Source organism: Pristiophorus japonicus, chromosome 7 (genome assembly GCF_044704955.1).
Source record: "Pristiophorus japonicus isolate sPriJap1 chromosome 7, sPriJap1.hap1, whole genome shotgun sequence".
NCBI lineage: Eukaryota > Metazoa > Chordata > Chondrichthyes > Pristiophoridae > Pristiophorus > Pristiophorus japonicus.
The window spans coordinates 40,770,962-40,786,997 of NC_091983.1; the positions used below are offsets into that span (position 1 = coordinate 40,770,962).

At 44.9% G+C, this 16,036-nt stretch overlaps 1 protein-coding gene across 2 annotated transcripts in view; it reads right to left on the reverse strand.

Moving 5' to 3' along the window:
• The window catches only part of myom2b (myomesin 2b), a 194,373-nt gene that overhangs the window by 156,614 nt on the left and 21,723 nt on the right, over positions 1-16,036 (reverse strand). For both annotated transcript variants that reach the window (XM_070884915.1, XM_070884914.1), the window contains exons 3-5: positions 8,145-8,264; positions 6,897-7,035; positions 6,639-6,796 (exon numbers count right to left, since the gene is read on the reverse strand). In XM_070884915.1, coding sequence (XP_070741016.1) covers positions 6,639-6,796; positions 6,897-7,035; positions 8,145-8,264 — 417 coding nt within the window. The remainder of the gene's footprint in view (positions 1-6,638; positions 6,797-6,896; positions 7,036-8,144; positions 8,265-16,036) is intronic.

Consider the following 16,036-nt stretch of genomic DNA (forward strand, 5'->3'; position numbering starts at 1 on the left):
TGAAATTCTAGTAAAGGGTGCAGACCATATCATAAAACCATCAACGGGGGATTTCATTTCTTCATTAGGAAACCCAAGCCATCAGGGGTCTATGTACCCTGTAATACTTCCCTTGACAAACTAAAATTAAACAAGACACAATAACACATTTACAATCTACTGTCATCTCATAATGGTTGAAGAATGGTGTAAATTAATCACAAGGCAGAGCCTGTGGATGGAGATGAGCTGCTGTTTACCATTAATCAGAGGTGGAATCATGAAGCCATCACATTGCTCCTTTCTCCTCAGTATTTTATTTTGTATAAATAGATTGTGGAAGCAAAAGTCTGATCGGTAAAGTTCACATATAAATGCTTAATGCCCTCATACTACATTCCTGTTTGTGCTATTTTAGGCAGGCGTAAACTTGATTATCTTAAATGATGCCTAATGCCTACATAAAAATAGCATGCAGAGGAATGTAGCGCGAGTATATCAAGCATTCATACATGAACTTCACCAATTGGAATTTGTAGTCTTGTATGTCTTAGCTCGATGCTTTATTAAACATTATTACTTATTAGCATTAATATTAACACTGTCTGTGAGGGTCTGTGTGCACCAGTGTGATCACTGGGCATTGGAGAAGCAGATGGGTTGTTTTATTGGAATATGTCAATTCAAGAAACCTGAAGGAATTGGATGGTGATATTTTTTAAACTTTATCATCAATTTCTTCCATTTAATAATGCTGCTGGTGTCAAGAAGATGAGTATAGTCTGCAATTACATGGATTTATGAGTGGCTGTCGATAATTTATCTGAAGCACCACATAACATCAGCAACTTGCATTTATACAGTGCATTTAATGTAGTAACACATCCGAGGAGCATAACCAGACATAAATTAACACCGAAGGAGAAGTGGCTAAACGCTTCGTCAAAGAGGTAGGTTTTAAGGAGCATCTTAAACGAGAGAGAGTGAGAGAGGCGGAGAGGTTAAGAGAGGGAATTCCATTGCTTGGGGCTTAGACAACTGAAGGCACAGCTGCCAATGGTGTGGTGATGGAACTGGGGGATGCTCAAGAGGCCAGATTTGGAGGAGCGCAGAGATCTCAGAGGGTTGTAGGGCTGGAAGAGGTACAGAAATAGGGAGAGGTGCAGCCATGGAGAGATTGAACACGAGCCTGAGAATTTTAAAATTGAGGCATTGCCAATGTAGGTTCGCGAGCACAGGGGTGATGGATGAACAGGACTTGGTGTGAGTTATGATAGAGGCAGCAGAATTTTATTGAGTATCCGCTGTGGGGACTTGGGGCCTGTGATGTGTATCTGCTGTGGGGACTCACCCTATGTTGTGTATCTGCTGTGGGAACTCAGACCCTGTGATGTGTATCTGCTGTGGGGACTCAGACCCTATGTTGTGTATCTGCTGTGAGGACTCAGAACCTGTGTTGTGCATCTGCTTTCGGGACTCAGACCCTGTGATTTGTGTCATGTTTGTAACCTCACATAACTGGAACCTTTATGTAATAACACTGTACACTGTATACACCTGAGAAATGCACACTTGACCACAGGGGGTGAACTTGTGGGAGACACTCCTCACCTGGTCATCCAGGTATATAAAGGGAGGTCCCACGCAGGGTCATCACTTCTTGGTCCTGTGAATAAAGGTACAGGTCACAGAGTGACCTTGTCTCAGTATGTGCCTCTTGTTGATTTGCTGTAGTGTGTAAGGAGACAAAATTTGGCGACGAGAAATGGGAATCAACGACTCAAGAGAATGGCCACCGGTAGCACGGAGGAACGGTATGTGTTGGTGAGGACTGGGACAATTTCATTGAGAGGCTCCAGCAGAGCTTTGTCATGAAGGACTGGCTGGGAACGGCAGCGGCTGACAAGAGAAGGGCGCATCTACTGACCAGCTGTGGACCTAAGACATAAGCGCTGATGAAAGGCCTGCTCGCACCCGTGAAGCCGGCGGACAAGACCTTCAAGGAGCTCAGCAAACTGATCGGCCGGCGAGTAGTATACACAAGGCCCAACACCGATTCTATACGCACCAATGTCAGGAAGGGCAGAGCATACCAGACTTCGTTGCGGATCTTCGGCGCTTGGCCAGCCTCTGTAAGTTCACAGACGCCTGCAGGGGGAGAGATGTTATGGGATTTCTTCATTGAGGGCATTGCTCATGCCGGAATTTTTAGGAAACTAATTGAGACCAAGGACTTGACCTTGGAAGCAGCGGCGTTGATGGCTCAAACCTTCATGGCGGGGGAGGAGGAAACCAAGATCATATACGCGCGCAAATCTGCTCCCAACGTGGCAATGGAGCAGGGAGTTAACACGGTAAACGTGACTCAGAACCCCGCAGGCAGGCAAGGGCAATTCAACACCAAGTAGGCAGTAACAGACTCTAGGGTGGGCCCGCAACAGAGACAATGGCAGGTTGAACGGACATTCACACCATCACAAGGGATGGGACCATTGACACCCATAAACAGAGCTCAAGAATAATCAAAGAGACAATCAGACAGGAATGCTTGACAACAGCTCTTTTGTTCACAACAATCTCAGCTCATGCTGGAGGTGCGGGGGCAAACATGCTGCGAAGACCTGCCGGTTTCAACAATTCATCTGCAAAAAATTGTAACTTGAGTGGACATTTAGCCAGGATGTGCAGGAAGCCCGCAGCGAGGCTGGTTTATGAAGTGGATGAACCACAAGAGGGGTCTGCAAGGCAGGGGTATGCCTGGGACACAGCAAGGGACGCTGAAGTTCAGCGGGTCCAGGTGGCAAACATCCACAGCTCATACACAAAAACGTCACCTATGATGATGAGAGTACTGTTAAATGGCATCCCGGTACGCATGGAGCTGGACACAGGAGCCAGTCACTTATGAGTGTCCAACAATTCGAGAAACTGTGGCCACTCAGAACTAGCAGACCCAAACTAGAATGCACTGACACGCAATTAAGGACGTACACCAAAGAGATCATCCCAGTGCTAGGCAGTGCAATGTTGGTGGTCACACATAATGGATCTCAGAACCGGCTGCCACTCTGGATTGTCCCGGGAAATGGTCCCGCACTTTTGGGGAGGAGCTGGCTAGCCGAGATGAACTGGAAATGGGGGGATGTGCACGCCATTTCATCTGTGGAGCGAAGTTCATGCTCACAGGTCCTACTAAAGTTCGAGTCATTATTTCAACCTGGCATCGGGACTTTCAAAGGCACCAAAGTAAGGATACGCATCACCCCGGATGCCACACCAGTGCACCACAAAGCCAGAGCTGTGTCGTATGTGATGTGGGAGAAAATTGAGAGTGAGTTGGACAGGTTGCTCAGAGAGGGCATAATTTCGGCCACTGAATTCAGCGACTGGGCAAGCCCCATTGTCCCTGTTCTAAAAACGGATGGCTCGGTCAGGATATGTGGCTACTACAAGGCCACCATCAACTGAGTGTCCCTTCAGGACCAATACCCGCTTCCAAGAGCGGAGGATCTTTTTGCCAGGCGGCAAGCTGTTCACCAAGCTGGACCTCACTTCGGTCTACAAGACCCAGGAACTGGCCGAAGAATCCAAGCTACTGACCACCATCACCACGCTCAAGGGGCTGTTTGTCTACAACAGGTGTCTGTTTGGCATTCGTTCAGCAGCCACTATCTTTCAGAGGAACATGGAAAGCCTGCTAAAATCCATCCCCAGAACAATCGTATTTCAGGACGACATCCTTATCACAGGTCAAGACACCGAGGAACACCTCCACAACCTGGAGGAGGTGCTACGTCGACTGGACTGGGTAGGACTGCGACTAAAGAAGTCCAAGTGTGTGTTTTTGGCCCCAGAAGTCGAGTTTTTGGGCAGGAGGATTGCCGCAGACGGGATCCAGCCTACCGAATCCAAAACAGAGGCGATCCGTCGCGCGACCAGGCCCGGCAACACATCAGAGTTGCGTTCATTTCTGGGACTATTGAACTATTTTGGGAACTTTCTACCGAACTTAAATACATTGCTGCAGCCGCTACACGTGCTTACTGCGTAAGGGTTGCGATTGGTTTTGGGGGGACTGTCAGGAACGGTTTTCAATCGGGCGCGGAACCTGCTTTGTTCTAATAAGTTATTGACCCTGTTCGACCTCTGTAAGAAATTGGTTTTGACATGTGATGCATCATCCTATGGGGTTGGGTGCGTGTTGCAGCAGAGTAATGATGATGGCCAACTCCAACCGGTGGCTTATGCCTCCAGGTCGCTCTCTCCCAAGCAGAAAGGGGGTATGGGATGGTTGAAAAGGAAGCACTCGCATGTGTCTATGGGGTGAAAAAGATGCACCAGTACCTTTTTGGCAGAAGGTCCAAGTTAGAAACAGACTACAAGCCATTAACATCCCTGATGTCCGACAGAAAAGCTGTCAATGCCAATGCGTCAGCTCGCATACAGCAGTGGGCTCTCACGCTGGCTGCGTATGACGGCACCGAAAATTGCGCTGACGCGCTCAGCAGGTTTCCACTGGCCACCACTGAGGGGGCAGCGGAGCAAAGCGAGGAGATGGTCATCGCTGTCGATGCCTTTGACAGTGCAGGCTCCCCTATCAAAGGCCACCAGATCAAAACCTGGACAAACAGAGATCCCCTCCTATCTCTGATTAAGAAATGTGTCCTGACTGGGGATTGGGCGCCCGCACACAGAGCATGCCCTGAAGAGGTCAGACCATTTCACAGACGGATGGATGAACTCTCCATCCAAGCCGACTGCCTATTATGGGGCAGCCGGGTAGTCATGCCCCAGAGGGATAGGGAAGCTTCATCAGGGAACTCCACAGTGAGCGCCCAGACATCGTGCTTATGAAGGCCATTGCCCGGTCACATGTATGGTGGCCAGGAATTGATGCATACCTTGAACACTGTGTTCGCAGGTGCACGACGTGTGCCCAGCTGGGCAATGCCCCCAGGGAGGCCCCACTCAGCCCATGGCCCTGGCCCACCAAGCCATGGTCACGTATTCACGTAGACTACGCGGGCCCGTTGATGGGAAAAATGTTCTTCATTGTTGTTGATGCGTACTCGAAATGGATCGAATGCATCATATTGAATTTGTGCACGACATTCACCACAGTGGAGAGTCTGCGTGCGGTCTTTGCGACAACGGCCCGTGTTTCACTAGCTATGAATTCCGGGAGTTCATGTCGGGTAATGGCATCAAACATGTCAGGTCAGCGCTGTTCAAGCCGGCTTCCAATGGCCAGGCAGAACGTGCGGTCCAAATCATAAAGCAAGGCATGCTCCGGATTCAAGGACCCTCCCTTCAATACCTTCTATCGTGCCTCCTGCTAGCCTACAGGTCCCGACCGCACTCGCTCGCGGGAGTCACGCCAGCGGAACTACTCATGAAACGTACACTAAAAACTCGGCTGTCCCTCATTCATCCAGTCTTGTCAGACATTGTTGAGGGCAAGCGCCAGTCCCAAAATGAGTGCCACGACCGTAACTCAAAGGGGAGATGGATAGAAATCGATGACCCTGTATTTGTTCTGAATCACGCTGTGGGGCCCAAGTAGCTCGAGGGTACTATAATTGGCAAAGAGGGGAATATGGCCATAGTGGTCAGACTCAACAATGGGCAGATATGCCGCAAGCATCTGGACCAAGTAAAAAAAAAGGTTCAGCATGGACACTGAGGAACCTGAGGAGAATCATGAGATGCTGCCCACACCACTGCCAGTGAATGAGCAACAAGAACCATCAGCAGCTTGCACAGTCCCTGCGGCCAGCCCGGACGAGCCGGAATCACCACAGGTGACAAAAACACATGCCAAGGCTCAACAACCAGAGCCCCAACTGCGGCGCTCCACGGGAGAGCATCGACCGCCTGAAAGACTCCATCTTTGACCCAAAGACGTTGGGGGGAGGTGATGTCATGTTTGTAACCTCACATAACTATAACCTTTATGTAACAACACTGTACACTGTATACACCTGAGAAATGCACACCTTGCCCACAGGGGGTGAACTTGCGGGAGACACTCCTCACCTGGTCATCCAGGTATATAAAGGGAGGTCCCACGCAGGGTCTTCACTTCTTGGTCCTGTGAATAAAGATACAGGTCACAGAGTGACCTTGTCTCCAGAATGTGCCTCGTGTTGATTTGCTGTAGTGTGTAAGGACACAACAATGTGTATCTGCTGTGGGGACTCAGGGCCCTTCGGGAATATCTGCTTCTAAGGTCACAATCTAAGCCTGGAGCTGCAGCTAACAGTGGCCAAGGACAGGAGCTCAGCTGTTTTTATTGGAGTTTGTGTATTTTATATATTACCTTCTGAGCTGATTTACTTTAAAATAAATGTTGCCAACTTTTCTTCTTGAAATAGTCTGTGTTTTAGATTTTAATACAGATTGTGACAACCTAGCCAGCCAGTTAGAGTGTGCATGTACTGCATATATGTGGTTTTATTTTAAAAGTTGCTTCTGGCATGGTCCTTGTGCATGAAGTTCAGCACTTGCAACGATGAACAGAACCAAACCTCAATTACAAATTCAAATGACGAATAAAGTAAGCTAATGTGATTTCAAAATCTCACACACACACGTATGCACGCATGTGTACACACACAGAAGCACACACACACACAATGCACAATGTCAACATGACTTACCATCTGACTAATGGGGTTGGAAATCCTTGAACGGTGCAACACAATTTTACAAAGGAGTTCTCCCAAACTGTGTGGGACCTTAACCGGACAAGAAATTCAGGAGCACGGCATATGGAATCCTCACGGACATGTCTCTGCACAGCTGATCTTTCCTCTTCCTGTTTTAACAGATTTCATTAAAAGCAGTTAATTAAATCACATCAGGCAGACTGTTACAATCTGGGAATTGCTCGCAAACTAGTTAAACTGATGACTTACCATCCTCTTGAGAGCCATCATTTCCACATGTTCATGGGTAGACCTCTTGAGCCTGGCTATCTCTTCCTCCATCGCCCATAGTTTGGTGCCATATAGAAATGTTTGTGCTTTAGCCTTGTGTTGATGCTCTTCACCCTTCCTGTCAGTCACAAAATGGACACGACTTTTCTAAAAGTTTTCATCATTGTTTCTGAATTTCATTTTGAACACAGCCTTTCATGAACTACATTTGTTTGTAAGCAAAATATCAACCGGACATTATTCTGTTAACAGATACATGTCATTACGCTACAGGTTCCAACCTGGGACTGCTCACAGGCTGCCACGGCTAGTCACACTACCAGCTCCCACATGAACTATGTGTATTCCCAGTGATATCCGAACGTTGATTCATTTTACAATTGGCATGCACCCAACTGTCTCATCAGGTTCTGCTAACAAACTCAAGATGGCCACTTGGGAATTTTGTGTAGTTCGCTTTGAGCTGATTACAAATGTAACGCAGCCAATGCAAAGCCAAAGTAACACAAGACTCTCTCTGGATGTCGTCTGGCACCCATGCCTAAAATGCACTGGAAAATCATGGAGAAACCAATTTATGCCGCTAAAAACATACCATTTCAGAGCTTGTGGAAACCATACCACTAGAACCCCCTCTCCTCCTCTCTCTCAATTTGTACACAAGGGAGTGTCTGTACTTTCGAGGGAATTTTAAACATGTAAGTAACTGGAATAACTAATTCATTAAATCAAGGTGTATTAGAGTTTTCATTTCAAACCGGTAGGCTAAATCCTGTTTACCATTAAATAATTTTATAGTTGGTACAGAATAATTGTCCATTAAAATAAGCAAAGTCATCCTTTTGCAGAGGACATGCTGCCTCCAGTTTCCCTCCCTCTCCTGTAGGTGCTGAGGTGTAGTCCCATGTGCACTATGCACTCTCTAATCCAACTAGCCATCAACCGTAATTAAGCCTAAACTATAAAGCTCGGAAATTGTGTGACACTGCTCCTGGCACAGGGCCTCTCTCGAAGGGAAAATCAGGCACAGAGGTCAGCTCCCAGTTTTCAGAGCCTATAATCATACCATCTGCATTTCCGCTAAGCCGGATCTGGGAATACAGCCCCACCGGGCCGATTCTACGCTGCAGTGAGGGATAAGTGCCACATCGGGAATCAGCCATGTCGAGTGAAAGCAATGTCTGCATGGTGTATATAATAACATGTTAATATAACGCACTGATATACCTGATCCTAAATGGAGGCATAGTGTATTCAGGAATTTCATCTACAACATGTTGACAGCTCCTCTTAGCACAAGGACTGATGCTGGCAGACTGACCCGTGGCTGCAGAAGCTGATGTAACCCTTAAAAAGGTGGAGAGAAAACAAAGGTAAGAAGCAGGATAAAGCAACTAACCCTGAACCCAGATTGCAATATTTTTTAAAGTTGCCACTGCTACCTCAATTAATACCAGAAAAAGTAACGCTGCCACATTCTGAAATTCAACCTTTGTTGATATAAATAAAGGGATTATTTCTTCTATGGCTAGATGTTAGAAAATGTTATGCTAAGTTTTGATAAACACGTCTACAATTTTGATATACCTACCAATGCTGAGTAAATTGCTCCCCCCAGATTTCAATCCCCTTCAGTTTCTGATGCACAGTGACAAGGGATGTAACATGTTCATTTACCTCAAGGACTGTAAATATGGCCAAAACCATAGAGTACTGGCGCACTGCACCCTGTGTTTCTAGGCACAGCAATTAACTAAAAACTTTATAGTAACAGTCAAAGCACATACAGAACACGAGTACCCAGGATTGAATTCCAGTTGTATTTGTGGTTCCAACAACGTTCAATTGGGGTGTGCATCCACCTCATATCAAAAGTGCACATATAAGCCCCAAAGGCCCAAGAACATAGAGATGGAATAAATTATTTCCATTGTTTGCCACATGTTTTATATATTAAATATATTCAATTTTATATCAGTAAATATGTGCAATTCCAATAATATATAAATAAGTCTCATGCTTAGCGGTTGCCCATTGTAGTTTATAAGTCCGATTTAAGATGTCACACTTGAATGTGTCAGAAGTATTTTTTTTAAAAGAGAAAGCCAAGCAGTCATTTCATGCTGTTGTCTTCTGATCTGGAGCCTGAAATTTACATGTCTGAAAACTTCCCTCACCAACAACAATTAACCTGTAATTGACCCAAGGATCTGCCTATTTAAAATGAGTCATTGTGCTTTTAAAGGGACAGGCTAAGTTGCACATGGTTCCATTATGGCAACAGAATAATACATTGTACGTAGTGTGAAAAACGAGGTATAGATGAGGAACTTGCAGGTGGCCAAAAAAACTAGCTTTTCATAAGTACATTGGGGTAAATATATACAAAAATAAGGATGAGTTTATTCATGCTCCTTCCAATGCATTGTCCTACCATGGGATCTACCAAAATGATTTCATTTCCTGAGGAAACGTTCTGCAAAATTATTTCTGATCACCAAAGGTGTTCATGCAAAGCTCAAGAATATTTATCCAACCATCCCCATATCCCCACTATTTAAACAAAGCTGGGACTATCCACACATTCGGCTCATACACCAGCAACACAGCTGAACGCACCATAGACTATTATTATCCTTATAACCTTCAAATAGAAACCATCCCGCTTCCTTTTGAAAGAAGAAATCAAGAGAGCATCAATGTCTTTTGCTGGGGGATGCATAACCCACCACGCTGAAAACAAATTCTAGTTTGAATTGAGATTTTGACATCCGGCCTCTAACTCTATGCTCACCTTCCAAGACAAATAGCTTGGTTACAGCTACATCATCTATGATCCTCAGGATCAAGGTCGACATTTTTTCTCAGCAGTGAATTTATCAGCAGAAGTGCGCTAGAATTGTTCTTGAATCCATCTGTATTGTACCGAGATGAACCCACCCAATTTTCTTCAGTGCACCATCATTATGTCTTTAAGGTGGGCTCCAGGCATTATTAACACCTGCTGTAGACATCTCGCCTCTGGAAAGGAGGATATTTCAGGCTGCTACAGCAGCTGAAAGGGTCAAGGCAACCATTTTGTGTCTGTAACCATGTAGCTCAATGATATGTCGAAGGCTAATGCATCTTTGGGGCACCAAGCCCACAAGTTTTAAGACTAAACAGTTGAAGTAAATTCCAGCAAAGGAAGATCGAGCATTCAGGTCCTCTGGAAAGGAAGCTTTGAAGGGTATGATCCATAGAAACATAGAAAATAGGTGCAGGAGTAGGTCATTCGGCCCTTCGAGCCTGCACCGCCATTCAATGAGTTCATGGCTGAACATGCAACTTCAGTATCCCATTCCTGCTTTCTCGCCATACCCCTTGATCCCCCTAGTAGTAAGGACTACATCTAACTCCTTTTTGAATATATTTAGTTAATTGGCCTCAACAACTTTCTGTGGCAGAGAATTCCACAGGTTCACCACTCTCTGGATGAAGAAGTTTCTCCTCATCTCGGTCCTAAATGGCTTACCCCTTATCCTTAGACTGTGTCCCTGGTTCTGGACTTCCCCAACATTGGGAACATTCTTCCTGCATCTAACCTGTCTAAACCCATCAGAATTTTAAAAGTTTCTATGAGATCCCCTCTCATTCTTTTGAACTCCAGTGAATACAAGCCCAGTTGATCCAGTCTTTCTTGATATGTCAGTCCCGCCATCTCGGGAATCAGACTGGTGAACCTTCGCTGCACTCCCTCAATAGCAAGAATATCCTTCCTCAAGTTAGGAGACCAAAACTGTACACAATACTCCAGGTGTGGCCTCACCAAGGCCCTGTACAACTGTAGTAACACCTCCCTGCCCCTGTACTCAAATCCCCTCGCTATGAAGGCCAACATGCCATTTGCTTTCTTAACCGCCTGCTGTACCTGCATGCCAACCTTCAATGACTGATGTACCATGACACCCAGGTCTCGTTGCACCTCCCTGTTTCCTAATCTGTCACCATTCAGATAATAGTCTGTCTCTCTGTTTTTACCACCAAAGTGGATAACCTCACATTTATCCACATTATATTGCATCCAGGCCTGACGAGATGGTGGCCTTGACAGTGAGTGCCACTTCACCTCATTAAGGATTACTTTCTGAAACTTGTTGGCATTCCAGCCTTCACACGCGACTTTTTTCTTGAAAGAGAAACATCCCACAGCTAAAGACAAGGAAGCACCACCTCAAGCACCAAGACTCCTGCTACAAATTACCAATCACTTAAGGAAGTGGTATCAGGGGATTTAACAAAATGTAATTATATGATTGGGCAGAGTCAATATGGTTTTATGAAAGAGAAATCGTGTTTAACAAATTTATTAGAGTTTTTTGAGGATGTAACTAGCAGGGTGGATAAAGGGGAAGCAGTAGATCTAATATATTTGGATTTCCAAAAGGCATTCAATAAGATGCCACATAAAAGGTTGCTACACAAGATAAGGGTCATGGGGTTGGGAGTAATACATTAGCATAGATAGAGGATTGGTTAATGGACAGAAAACAGAGAGTAGGGATAAACAGATCATTTTCAGGTTGGCAGGCTGTAACTAATGGGGTGCCACAAGGATCAGTGCAGGGGCCTCTGATATTTACAATTTATATTAATGACTTAGATGAAGGTACCAAATGTAATGTATCCAAGTTTGCTGATGATAAAAGATAGGTGGGGAAGTAAGCAGTGAGGAGGACACAAAGAGCCTGCAAAAGGATATAGACAATTAAGTGAGTGGGCAGATGGAGTAGAATGTGGGGAAATTTAGTAGGAAGAATAGAAAAACAGAATATTTTGTCAATGCTGAGAAACCGTTAAATGTTGGTGTTCAGAGAGATATAGGTGTCCTCGTACAGGAAACAATGAGAGCTAGCATGCAGTTATAGCAAGCAATTAGAAAGGCAAATGGCATGTTTGCCTTTATTGCAAGGGGGCTGGAATACAAGAGTAAGGAAGTCTTGCTACAAGTGTATAGGGCTTTGTTGAGACCACACCTGGATTACTGTGCACAATCTTGAATCCCCTTAAATCCCCTGGACCTGACGGCCTACACCCTAGGGTTTTGAAAGAGGTGGCTATAGAGATAGTGGATGCATTGGTTGTCATCTTCCAAAATTCCAAAGATTCTAGAACAGATCCCGCAGATTGGAAGGTAGCTAATGTAACCCCGCTATTTAAGAAAGGAGGAAGAGAGAAAATGGGGAGCTACAGACCAGTTAGCCTGACATGCTAGAATCTATTATTAAGGACATGGTAATAGGGCACTTAGAAAATAATAGGATTGGGCAGAGTCAACACGGATTTATGAAAGGGAAATCATGTTTGACAAATCTGTTAAGAGTTTTTTGAGGCTATAACTAGAACAGATAAAGGGGAACCAGTGGATGTGGTGTATTTGGATTTTCAGAAGGCATTCGATAAGGTGCCACACAAGAGGTTATTAAACAAAATTAGGACTTATGGGATTGGGGGTAATATACTAACAACTAGTATTGAGGATTGGTTAATGGACAAAAAACAGAGAGTAGGAATAAACAGGTCATTTTCGGGTTGGCAGGGTGTAACGAATGGGGTGCTGCAAGGATCGGTGCTTGGGCCCCAGCTATTCACAATCTATATCAATGATTTGGATGAGGGGACCAAATGTAATATATTCAAGTTTGCTGATACAAAGCTAGGTGAGAATGTAAGTTGTGAGGAGGATGCAAAGAGGCTTCAAGGGGATATAGACAGGCTAAGTGAATGGGCAAGAACATGGCAAATGGAATATAATGTGGAGAAATGTGAAGTTATCCACCTTGGTAGGAAAAATAGAAAAGCAGAGTATATTTTACATTTATCGATAGATTTTTGAATATTAAGGGAATCAAGGGGTATGAGGACAGTGCAGGAAAGTGGAGTTGAGGTAGATCAGCCATGATCTTATTGAATGGTGGAGCAGGCTCAAGGGGCCGAATGGCCTACTCCTGCTTCTAATTCTTATGTTCTTATATTCTTATTTAGAGATTGAGAAATATTGGTGTTGAGAAGGACCTGGGTGTCCTTGTATACGAATCACTGAAAGTTAACATACAGGTACAGCAAGCAATTAAGAAAGCAAATGGTATGTTGGCCTTTATTGCAAGAGGATTTGAGTATAAAAGTAAAGACATCTTATTGCAATTATATTGGGGCCACACCTGGAGTATTGTGTACAGTTTTGGCTTCCTTACCTAAGGCAGGATATACTTGCCATTGAGGGAGTGCAATGAAGGTTGACCAGACTAATTCCTGGGATAGGGGATTATCCTATGAGGAAAGATTGAGTAGACTAGGCCAATATTCTCTAGAGTTTAGACGAATGAGAGGTGATCTCATTGAAACATACAAAATTCTTACAGGGCTTGACAGGGTAAATACAGGGAGGATGTTTCGTCCGGCTGGGGAGTCTAGAACCAAGAGTCAAAGTCTCAGAATAAGGGGTTGGTCATTTAGAACTGAGATGAGGAGAAATGTCTTCACTCAGATGGTGAATCTCTGGAATTTTCTACCCCAGAGGGCTGTGGAGGCTCAGTCTTTGAGTATATTCAAGACGGGGATTGAAAGATTTTTGAATATTAAGGGAATCAAGGGGTATGGAGGCAGTGCAGGAAAGTGTAGTTGAGGTAGAAGATGGCCATGATCTTATTGAATGACGGAGCAGTCTCGAGGGGCCGAATAGCCTACTTCTGCTCTTAATTCTTATGTTCTTATCTGAGGACGAATATACATGCTTTAGAGGCAGTGCAACAAAGGTCCACTAGATTGATTCCTGAGATGAGATGAGGAACCATGCAGGCCTTGAGCAGTGGGAAGGTTCTCAGATTTTTGTCAGTGAGATGTTTTAGTCACTGCGGAGGGGGCTTCCTCTGCAAAGGAGAAGCAGAATGGGAAAGTGGTAGAGGAGAGAGGATCTCATAGAAGCATATCAAATTCTGACGGGACTGGACAAGTTTGATGCAGGAAGAATGTTCCCAATGTTGGGGAAGTCCAGAACCAGGGGACATAGTCTAAGGATAAAGGGTAAGCCATTTAGGACTGAGATGAGGAGAAACTTCTTCACTCAGAGCGTTGTTAACCTGTGGAATTCCCTACCGCAAATAGTTGTTGATGCCAGTTCATTAGATATATTCAAGAGGGAGTTAGATATGGCCCTTATGGCTAAAGGGATCAAGGGGTATGGAGAGAAAGCAGGAAAGGGCTCCTGAGGTGAATGATCAGCCATGATCTTATTGAATGGTGGTGCAAGCTTGAAGGGCCGAATGGCCTACTCCTGCACCTATTTTCTATGTTTCTATGTTTCTAATGTCAACCAGTGACTGCATTGAATTTGTTGCCAAAGAGAGACCGTGATGGCAGGACTCATTTGGCAGTGGCTTCGCATCTTAGTTATCTGAAGGTCTCCCTTATGACCTGTCTCTGCAGCTGTTGCAACTCAATTATTGCTTCATGAGGAACAGCTTTTTGAAGCATTGCCAAGGTCACTGTAAAATAGCCCAGCTAGATATGGGGAAGCATGTTTAACAGTGGGTAGAGGCTCAAGGTTTCAATGGTGCCTGTCCAACTTGATAACGCTGCAGTGGGCTTCCTGAACCAACTTCTTCTTTTCCTCCTGAGACCTAGTCCACAACCTTAAGGCTTAGAAATATGGTAACAATACTTTTAAAAGACATTGGGCCAGATTTGCGGCTCTCAGGGGTTTTTCGGCGAAAATGGTAGCGATACGCGAAACTAACCATTTGCGCCGCGCTACCATTTTTAGCCCGAACTTTCAGCCTTTACGTCTGCGCCAGGGATATATTTGTAAGGGAGACGTTGCACAAGCATTCGCGGCACAAACCGCGAGTTTCGGCAACTTTAGTCTGGGGCCGGAAGCGCTGCGAGAGAGGCTTTGGGAGGGGGGAAAAATGAAAAAATAAATTCCAAAAAACATTCCAAAAACTATTAATCTCTGCCAAAAAATTAAAAAATAAAAACTTTAACTTACCTTTTTTGCAGGTTTTCATACTTACCGCTGCTGGCAGGGCTGCACTGACAGGTTTTATCTGTGGCTATGCTGGGCACGGCGCACGGGTCGGGAAAGTGCCGAAACTCGGATGCAAATGCAATCCAAGTCGTTACACATCGGCGCACCTCTCCCCGGCGGTACATGAAAGCGCCGCCGCAAACAGGTACCCGAGGATCCCGCCCAGGTTTTGCAACCGGGTTTTCGCCGCAGAGGTTCAAATCGCGGCGAAAACCCGGTCGCAAATCTGCTGAAAATCCGGCCGTTAAAATAATTTAGAAACTCTTATAGATACATTCAGAAATTTTAAAGAAACTTAAAGAAGGGTTTGAAAAACTACTGAAACTTCAAAAACTTTACAAAAAATTTAAACCATCCACTAACAAAAAACTCACTAATGGCCTTTGGGTATGGAGTGCCTCTGGTCTGCCAAAAACATGCCTCAAATTTCTCTTCCCCTGAAGCATTCTGTACCACCGGGGGCTACATGGTGGTAAGTGAGGGAAATATGGTGTTGCAGCAAACCCTGCCCATTTACGTGCCATAGGGCGAGAGTGCTGTAGCCCAATATCTTCATCCCTGTACGTCCCAAAGAAAATCCAACAGAACGTTTTTGGGCCTCAACCCTTCCCATCATCCACAACAGGAGCGGTGAGATCCTAAGTTACGTAGCTGTTTGTGATTCCAGCTGTGCATTAACTCAGCTGTTTGTTCACCTCACAAATCCTAGAACTAACAGAGAGTACAGTGACACTTGCAAAAATTGCACTTCATTTATTTCAACAGTCTTGTATACAGTATTGCGATATATTCATAGAGCACAGCATACACAGCTCCTAACATGGAGGCAGCTCTCTCGGAAGTCTCCAGAAAACTGCCTAGTTCTGTTTAATGATTAACTATGCACTTGCAGTACACAACACGTCCACATCAACAGTGTGGAGCTACAAACATTATATTACAAGCTTACAGACATTACACTTCTCCCTCCTTAATGAAGAAGCCACCATAACAACCATCATACATAACTTTCATGTTTATACATAACACAGGATATAAACTTATTTTTCTTCCA